Here is a 10,271-nt window from a genome sequence, read left to right on the forward strand (position 1 = left end):
ATTGGGATCTTACTGAAATACAAAACTATTTACTACTTTACCATCATTCTCAAAAGTATTTTATTTTCGTCTCCTGATTATCAGTAACCCGAATTTCTTTTTAGCCTTGACCAAAGACTCAAATTTTTGGTTAAACAAAGATGATATATCATGTTTAGTTAATTAATTAATTTGACGGTCAAATTATGATATCTAAAGTGAGATAAAAAAGAGTATTACGATTTTATTTGTTGTTGGTCGCCAACTTGTAAAATAGTTATTGTAACCCACAGCTATATATTATCTACAACACCATAGGCGGATTCAAAATTTAAACTCTACGGGTTCAAATTTTAAGATTTTCAGAATTGATTTCATTATATTTTTTAAGTTATAGATTTATATATACTATTTTTATAATTTTAATGTACTTTTATATATAAATTTTTATTTCACGTTCAAAATTATCGATTCAATTGAACTCATAATTAGCACACTACATCCGTCCTTGGACAACACCGAACAATTGGTGACAAATAATCTTAAGAAGTGAACATCTGTTGGTGATGATGCATTTTGTTATTTTACTTTTTAATATAGTATACAGTTTTTTTGAGGGGTGAAAAATGTCAACATTTTCGTCTCGAAGTTATTGACGACAAGGAGATCAAAGTCATCATAATGTCAGATGTCTATCGAATGGTTATTTATTAATAAAATGAGTGGAGAATTATTAAATTTTATATTTAAATTCATCGTAGAAAAATTAAAATATTAGGTGATCTGTTCTCATATTTTTACTAATGAAAGATAAAATATATTTAGTGACACAGTAAAAATAAGCTCAAGCTGGCCGGAATATCATAAGAACTTAAAATACATACTTCTTTGGTTCAATTTTAACTGTCGTCTTATCTCTTTTCAAGCTCATTAAAAAATAAATACGAAGTATAATACATTAAGTTACTCCTATTAAATATTTTTTTGAAAATTATTACTTTTTAAATATTCAAATATAGTTGAAAATAATTGATAATTTAGTTTTGAATTCTTAAAATAATAATTATTTTGAGACAATCATTTTGAGCTAAAGTTAATATTAAGAGCCCGTTTGGACATGAGAATTTTTTTCCTTTTTTTTCAATTTTTTTTTACTTTTTTCGAAATCAGTATTTGTTCATAAATTTTTTAATCTTCACTTAAAGATACATTTTAAAAATTTTCAAAAATTTTAAAAACTTAAAAAAACTATTTTTCAAAATTTTCACTTAAATCACTCTCAAAACAACCAAAAACCCGATTTAGTTGTATATCGACCCGATGTTTAAAGGTTTTCTTACAACTAAAATTAATTAAACATATTTTATTAAGTCTTTGTGTTGCGTTCATTATCAGTGGAGATCTTGTTCATACGCGGCGCTCAGCTTTTAAGCCACCGTTTGGGCCCCGCAATTTCTGGGCCCACATCGAAGTAATGTCCCTCACGTGGGCCCACTATTCTTGACTGCCGTGCCAATCCTCCTCGTGTTTCTTGGAATTTCTAGACTAGCCCATAAATTAAAATAAAAAAATATTGACAATAAAATAATATAAAAATAAAATTAAAAAGGGAAGAGAACCAATATTTTAGTTTTTTTGTCATGCATATTATGTGCATTACCAAATTGTTAGGTTAATGACATGCACGATTCATCCATTGTTTTATGGTAGTTTTTGTTGATTAATATGTCTTCTTTTCGGGGGGGGGGAGGGGGGAGTACTGACTTATTTTTGTAATAAATATGGTTTCCAAGTCAGTTTTTGTACACCTCAACTTAGGGGCGGATATAGAATTCTATCACCGAATTCATCTTAATCCAATATTTCCGATATGTAACATATTTATGTGTAAAAGTATACTAAAAAATAACTTGTAGATAAATCCATAATTTTAAAAATATAGTGTGTAAATGTTAAGAACCTTAAAATTGAACCTACATCGTTTAAATTCTTGATCTGCTTATGTATCGAGCAATTCGACAGAGTACCTATTACCTTCTGTCAACATAAATAACGCGTAACTCTATTCGCTTTAGTATTTTAATATTGGCTTAAACTATAAGAAAGAAAACTACCTTCTATCAACATAAATACCGCATAACTCTATTCGCTCTAGTAATATTTGATTGGAATTGAAAAAATTATTTAAGTTGAAGGGAAGACAGTATAATACAATTTGTATTTCATGTAATCCTCATCATACAAATATTTCAATATAAGAACTTATATTTTATTTGCTAATATCTACTCCCTCCGGTCCATAACAAGGGATCATTTTATTTTTAGCACATTCATTAATGAAATACGAACTCCTAGAGAAAAAAGATGTATTCACTAAATTAACTTTATTTAATTGTTACTTTGACACATGCGAATATGTAAATAAGGGAAAAAATTTTAAAAATAAAATTAATTTCTTCTTGATTATATAAATAAATACTTATTTTGGATCAAAATAAAAAGACAAATAGTCACTTATTACGGACCAATGGAGTAATATTTTGCACATATTGTTGTCAAATACGAAACTTCAATATTTACAACTACTTAATACACCTAATAAATTTCAGATAAGTACAATTTACAAGTCAAGAGTGAATCATTCTAGAAGTAAATGAATTACTACCTCCGGTCTACAATAACTGATCACTTTACCTTTTTATTTTGGTCCAAAATAAGTGTTTTTTTACATAATCAAAAATAAATTAATTCTATTTTTCCAAAATTTGCCCTTATTTACATATTTCAATATATCAAGATTAATTGAGGTTAATTTGGTGGATACATCTTTTTTTCTTTAGGAGTTTATATTTCCTTAATGAATATGCCAAAGATAAAACAGTCACTTATTATGGACCGGAGCGAGTAGTAAATTACCACATATAATATGAGAGTAAAGAAATTAATACAGTTCATTAATGACCAACTTAACATGAATTAAGAGGGACACTTATCAAGTAGTATATCATTTACTATGACTTGTTATGACAAATTTGTTTAGCTACAAATGCCACTTGTAAAATCACTATAGAAAGCTAAATAACTGTTGAAGACAGAGAAATTGACACAAATACAATTTTGGTTGTTACAATAACAATATACCCAATAAAATTTTATAAGTGAAATTTGAGTAGGGTAGTATATATACACACCTTACCTCTACTTTGTGAAGGTAGAGAGACTGTTACCGATAGACCCTCGGCTTAAGGAAAGCATAATCCGAACAGTCGTGGAAAAAAGTATGGTAGTGGAGAAATTATGAAGAAAAAAAAAAGCAATAACAACATAAAAAAATATAGTAATAAAAAATGAAGAATAAGAAAATACGATAACGAAAGTAATGCTAATATTACTAGTAGGGAGAAAAAAAACGTTCAAGTACCTACTATCTTAATCATCGACTTTCACACCTCCTACCAATAAATTTTGCCTTCAATATTTGCATTTTCTTGTGTACGAATTGTTATTTTCAATGAATAAACTTGACAACATAGTTTTTCCTATTGTTCAACTTGTGATCATAGATTTACCATTAAATTAGATGAAAAGGTTATAAGCTCTCTTGATTTTGGTCATTATTGCTTAAACAAGTCTAAATTTAGTAATTTATCACCATGTGGAAAGAATTTGCAAACTAGAAGTTTTTACATTTTAACATGACTCTATCTCTCTCTCTATATATATGTTTAAAAACATATAGTAACATTTAATAAGAGAATATCAAATTGATATGCAATATGATATTTTTAGTGTAAATATTAAATGTACTAATATAAATCTTTGATTTATTAACCTACTAAAAATTTAGAGATTTATTTTTGCAACTGAATGAGGGGTAATATTGTCCAAGCGAAATGAATATATTTTGTAGTTTTTTTGGGAAAATTTTCCAGAGAAATCCACAATCCCAACCTTCGAGTGTGCACTGAGTAACCCATTCACTGTACAATAGCTCGCAAATTACGCAAAAAAATATAAATTAATTAGGCAAGCCCGTTGCGACCACCTCTAAATAATTAAATTTTGTAGTTCACTTTGACTGAAACTCTAAGATCCAGCACTAATCTTTATCAACAATTTTAATTCAAAAACAAAAAAGGGGTTATAAATGAGTACTACTATTCATTAAATCAACCAATAAAATAAGTAAAAAAGCACAAAAGTCCAAAAGCAGATGTTTGTGATCTATAGATTCAGCGTCTATATTTTCTTTTCCCCTAATATTTTCATTTCACTTTATTCATTCATTCACACACACACACAGTCACACACCCGCCTTTTTCACCTCTCTCTCTTTCACCTCTCACCATGTGAACTCTTCTCTCTCTCTATAAAAATATGTAATCTGAGATCTTTGTAACTTCGTGGCTTCACTTCTCTCTGAGATTTTCTTAGTTGTATAGCCAAAAAACAATAATGGGGTCACTTATTTTTCACTGAAAAAGCACATGATACTCTGTCTGTGTGTGTGTGTGTTTTGTTTCATATGCTGCAGTGAGATTTGGAGAGTGGCTGTAAGATGAAAATGAGGGGCTATTCATTCTTTACTGCTACTCTCATTCTTGTTGCTGTTTCTATTTTTCTTAGCTCAATCCATACTGATGCTTTACCAAGAGATACTTTCAAGTCTATTTTAGGTGAGTCATTTTGATCATTTCCACTTTCTTGTTGGCTAATTGTATTTGTGAAAAAGGTGAATTCTTGATATTGGGTTTTAATTGAGTCATTTCGACTTTTATAGTGAAAAAGGTGAATTTTTGATGTTGGGTTTAAGGTGAGTCATTTTGATCATTTACAATTTCTTGGCTGTTTATATTGTGAAAACGGTGAATTCTTGATATTGGATTTTAATTGAGTCATTTGATCATTTCCACTTTTATAGTAAAAAAGTGGATTTTTGATGTTGGGTTTTAGGAATTTAGGTGATTCATTTGATCATTTTCACTTTCTTAGCTATTTATATAGTTAACCAGGTGAATTCTTGGTGTTGGATTTTAGGTGATTCATTTCATCATTCACACTTTCTTATTGGCTATTTATATATTGAAAAGGTGAATTCTTGATGTTGGATTTTAGGTGATTCATTTGATCATTTTCACTTTATTATTGGCTATTTATATAGTGAAAAAGGTGAATTCTTGATGTTGAATTTTAGGTGATTCATTTGATCATTTCCACTTTTTGACTATTTGTATTGTGAAAAAAGGTGAGTTATTGATATTGGATTTTTAGATTAAAGGGTTTTTGGCAGTAGTGCTGGTGGTATTGGGGTTCATTTTATAGCTATATGCCAAAAAGAAAGAAAAAATTGAGTTCTTGGGAATCTGTGATTTGTTTTTATATGAGGTTCTTGCAATTGGGAAGTCATTTTCTAATTGTTTTATGGACAACTTTATTTAGCAATTCATGGTGTTATTTTCTTGGTTGTTAAGTATTTTGGTGTTAATACTTTTATGGTCATTCACTAAAAAAGTATTCTTTTTTAGTTTGTCTCAGGGTAATTTGCTCTTACTATGTGATTTCTGCTTCAAAATTGTTTTACTTGCACATCTGAATTATTATTATAAAAATTCTTTTGGTGATATGTATGGAATTCAAAACTGTATTTCTTCTTTTCAAAATTGTTTTACTTGCACATCTGAATTATTATTATATAAAGTCTTTTGGTGATCTGTATGGAATTCAAAACTGTGTTTCTTCTTTCCAGTACTTTTAGATAATGGTTAAGTGTTAAAGAAAGGATCTTTTTTGATGATGAGTAGTTTTCCTTATTTCCAGTTTGGTGCTCTTTTATGTTAGTTTTAATCGTGAGAAAAATTATAGGGGAGGGAAATCTGGAATCATGGAAGAATGGAGTATTGGACTCAGCAGGTATGGCACAAGCGCCAGGTCCTGCCGATGGGCATGTTGGCACGCTTGTGCTAGCGGGAAACAGGACGAGGAGACCGGACTTTCTTTCTGGTTTCCACAAATACAGAGGTGGATGGGATATTGCCAATAAACACTACTGGGCTGTAAGCACCATCCTCCCTTTTTTCGCCATCTTTTGTCCTTGATTTATCTACGAAATGTGTCTCCGTAGATTTGTTCGATGTTTTTGCTATATTTAGGATCTCTGATGCGCCTGTAATGTATATCACGTCACTGCTCTGTTCGATTTGACCAAAATAATCTTGGTTGAGTGCAAGCACTTAATGGTGCTTTGTCTGATATCTGATACTGGTCCCCGAGACGACTTTAAGCTCAAGTCCCTAGCTATTTTGTGAACTACTGAACTTCACGACTAAGTAATTAATTTCGACCAAGAAAACTCTGAGATAGAAGCTGCAGAATATGAGGTATTATTGGTTATGTTCACTTGAAAAATTTCTGTGCAGAGGTGTGAAAAAATTGCTGGTGAAAGAGGGATGGTGCAATTAGATTTATGCATTGTTCTATTGCATAGTTGGGTTTAAGTTGTTTCCTCTTCTAGTATTTTCTTTTTGGATAAACTGTTTCTTCTTCTATTTATGATGGGTCGAAATAGATCGAAATAAATATAGTGGATTGATATAGCCGACCTCAACTAGATTGGGACTGAGGTGCAGTTGGTTGGTTGATCGATTTAAAGTGATTCCTCTTTTAGTATTAGGTGGCTTTGGGAGACCACATGACTATATATCAACAATAATGAGATTATGAACTTCAACTTTAGCTATATATCATCCAACAAATGAGAGCAGAATGTAGGTTGATGGGTGATCTTTTTGTCTATTCCCTTGAAACCATGTTTTTCGGTTTATATGACTCTGAACACCTGCTATAAATATTTGGACTGAGCTTGCTTCTATTATTTAGTTGCGATTTTCATTTAGAAGGCATCTGAGCTTATGAGGATTTTAACTTTGTTTCCACAGTCTGTTGGTTTTACAGGCCTTGCTGGTATCATACTTGCTCTGCTTTGGTTTATTTCATTTGGCTTGGCTCTCGTCGTGCATTATTGCTGCGGATGGAAATTCAATATCAGAGGCAGAGAATGGCATTTTTCACAGAATATTTGCCTGGGCGTGCTTATTGTCTTGACATGCGCTGCAGCGTAATAATCTAACACTTGACTTTCTGCTTTCGTATACATATATTCTCTCATTTGAATTGTCACGAGCCTGTCCTTATTGTTTTGGTTTTCTTATTTAACCGACAGGATTGGATGCGTCCTACTTTCTGTTGGACAAGATGACTTTCATGCTGAAGCATTGGACACTTTAAAATATGTTGTAAATCAGTCAGATTATACTGTGCAGACATTGAGAAATGTAACGCAATACTTGTTACTCGCAAAAACTGTAAATGTGGCCCAGATTTTCCTCCCTTCAGATGTAAAAGATGATATCGATCACCTAAATGGCGATCTAGATTCTGCAGCGGATAAACTTGAGGATAAAACAAATGAAAACTCAGGAAAGATACGAAGGGTCTTCAATGCTGTGTACGACTCGAATTTAATTTGCTATTTATTTTTCAGTTTTTGCTTTTGCTTCAAAGGTCTGATGTTAACCTGCAAATGGCAATTTGCAGGCGTTCAGCTTTGATCACTATTGCCATCGTCATGCTCCTCATCTCTATTCTTGGTCTTTGTACGTACTAGCAGTCCTAATTAATACTCTAAACTTTTTCTGTTAACATTAGTTTTGAGACTGAAATTACGTTTCTTGCAGGCCTCTCTATCCTTGGCCATCAACACGCAATTCACATGTAAGATCCCTTCGTCAGTGCTTATACAGTAATAGCTTGTCTTTTGGTTTTCTCAATACTCCCGTCATCTCACAACCCAATGCTTTAATGCAGATTTATCATTAGTGGATGGTTACTGGTGGCAGTTACATTCGTTCTCTATGGAGTTTTTGTCATCATAAACAGGTAAGGAACAATGTCTAAACGAAAGTATTCATTTAGTAGAGAAACTGGTATTTTTCATACTTTAGTTTGCATGAGAAATTTAGAACTGCTTTTCTGCTTCTTTTCCTTGTTCCTGCTGTTGCAAAAGTGCTCTCTTTATTCAACACCCATTGGTGCGACCTAGTTGTCAATGTAACGGGACAAAAATCATGGGAGACCATGGTTCAAATCCCAGCAGAGGCAAAAAAAAAACGAGGTTATTTCTTCCCATCTGCTCGCTTTGATGGGCAACTCTGGTACTTGTGTTGGTGTGAGGTAGCAGGTACCTAGTAGAATAATCAAAGTGCTCACTAGCTGGCCCGAACAACATCGTTATTTAAGAAAAAATGTTGTCTTTATTTAGTCAGCTATGAGAATTGTGAAGTCTCCGCATGCTTCCAACATGCGTAAATTTCTCGATCAGTCATTTTTTTTTATTTATGGTTTTGATGAAGAATGTAAATGTGTTGTGGCACAATGAGAATAGTTCCGAGATCTGAAGGAGTTGCTGATCAATAGGTTTTGTTTTGGTTACAGTGCAATTTCAGATACTTGTATGGCGATGGGAGAGTGGGTGGACAATCCGCATGCTGAAAGTGCTCTTAGCAACATCCTTCCATGTGTTGACCCGAGAACTACAAACCGGACGCTGTTCAAGAGCAAACAAGTCACTGTTGATCTTGTAAATATTGTCAACGGATTTATCGACACATATGCAAATTCCAATCCATCTAATCATGCCAATTCAAATTACTATAATCAGTCAGGACCCGTTATGCCACATCTCTGCTATCCATATGACTCCCAATTGCAAGATCTTCCGTGCCCTGCTGATCAAGTTTCTATGGCAAATTCTTCAATGGTAAGTGCTACGAAAAACTATATTCAGAGGAAAGGGATCCATCTTCTCTTTGCCAATTGCTTTAGTTGAAGTTTGACTACTTGTTCTATATGCTAAAGATATTGGGGTCATTGTCAATGAAAACGAAAATGAAAGCGAATCAACGTGTTCTATATCTATATATCTGCTCTAGACATATTTCTTTTAACAACCTCAGATAATACCTGTCAGACAGTGATGTTATAGTTATACGTTTATATAGATGTATGCAGAGGCAGATCCAGATGGCTTCAACCTTTAAGGTTATTAGCAATGAACTCGTTATAATTTTAAAATTTTGAGTTCAAAATAATTTTAAAATTTTGAGTTCAAAATATAATTTTTTGAAGTTTTAGTGGTGTTTCACATATATATCTACACTCTTTATGTAAAATATTTGGATCAGTTGAACCGCTAACATATAAATTAAACCCCATTTGCTATAATATCTGCCGTTCTTCTCGCTGTGATAAGGTTGAATCTGGTTCTGACTATACAGAACCTTAGACATTAAGTATTTGGTAAAGCAACTCATCTGTTTTCCAATTTTCAGGTTTGGCAGAACTTTACTTGCAACGTATCTGCAGCTGCAATATGCACTAGTGTCGGGAGGCTGACTCCTGACATGTACGGACAGTTGGTGGCGACGGTCAACATTAGCTATGCACTTGAACATTATGCACCACCGTTGCTTAATCTCCAGAACTGTGATTTCGTTCGTGATACATTTAGGAACATCACGGTCAACCACTGCCCTCCGTTGGAACACCATCTTCGGGTTGTTAATGCAGGATTAGCTGTCATATCAGTCGGAGTCATGCTAAGTCTCGCATTGTGGATAGTATATGCAAACCGCCCCCAAAGGGAGGAAGTGTTTGCGAAGCTCTCTTCGCGAATAAAGAGCAGCTGTAACGGCAAGAATATTAGCTGCAGTAATAGTAATATTGATTTGTCATCAAGAGGTACAACTCCAAAGACTGGAGTGTAGATGATATCAGAGTTTTTAGTATAGAAAGTGTAGAATCCTGTGGCATTGAGATTCATTGAAAATGGGGCAAAGCACCATTTTTGAGTTGGGATTGGTAGCCATTCTAGTTTGCGTCTAATATATGTATAGACAGAGGCGGATCCAGGACTTAAACTTGATGAGTTCAAGGTTATTAGCATTGAACTTGTTATGTTTTTTATATTATGGGTTCGGAATTTAATATTTGTAGAAATTTTACTAATTTTGTACTATATATCTATATCTATGTTCAAAAGTATTGGGTTCCGTTAAGTCCATAGTAATACACTCCATCCGCCATTGTGTATGAAACAACATATTGAAAATGTTTTGTTTTCGATACTAGGTATGTGTTCTGGTGGGATAGACGAGGTGCTCACAAGTCGTTATGGAATTCTACTGATAAAAGAAAAGACCGTTTGGTTAAAATCATACGCACTGCTTCCCTCCTCG

General features: G+C 32.8%; 1 protein-coding gene across 1 annotated transcript; it reads left to right on the forward strand.

Moving 5' to 3' along the window:
* Window positions 1-4,268: 4,268 nt before the first annotated feature.
* Window positions 4,269-9,980, forward strand: LOC107769844 (uncharacterized). Its single transcript, XM_016589101.2, has 9 exons — window positions 4,269-4,655; window positions 5,842-6,032; window positions 6,915-7,093; window positions 7,199-7,483; window positions 7,573-7,631; window positions 7,713-7,749; window positions 7,843-7,914; window positions 8,470-8,794; window positions 9,366-9,980. The coding sequence occupies exons 1-9, from the start codon at window positions 4,538-4,540 to the stop codon at window positions 9,798-9,800; spliced, it is 1,701 nt and encodes a 566-aa protein (XP_016444587.1). The 5' UTR covers window positions 4,269-4,537; the 3' UTR covers window positions 9,801-9,980.
* Window positions 9,981-10,271: the final 291 nt, after the last annotated feature.

This window comes from Nicotiana tabacum, chromosome 20 (genome assembly GCF_000715075.1).
Source record: "Nicotiana tabacum cultivar K326 chromosome 20, ASM71507v2, whole genome shotgun sequence".
Lineage (NCBI taxonomy): Eukaryota > Viridiplantae > Streptophyta > Magnoliopsida > Solanales > Solanaceae > Nicotiana > Nicotiana tabacum.

Coding starts and splice junctions, on each gene's coding strand:
- LOC107769844 (XM_016589101.2), top strand. CDS start 4,538: ATGAAAATGAGGGGCTATTCATTCTTTACTGCTACTCTCATTCTTGTT. Junction 6,033..6,914: donor CCAATAAACACTACTGGGCT/GTAAGCACCATC, acceptor TTGTTTCCACAG/TCTGTTGGTTTTACAGGCCT. Junction 8,795..9,365: donor CTATGGCAAATTCTTCAATG/GTAAGTGCTACG, acceptor TCCAATTTTCAG/GTTTGGCAGAACTTTACTTG.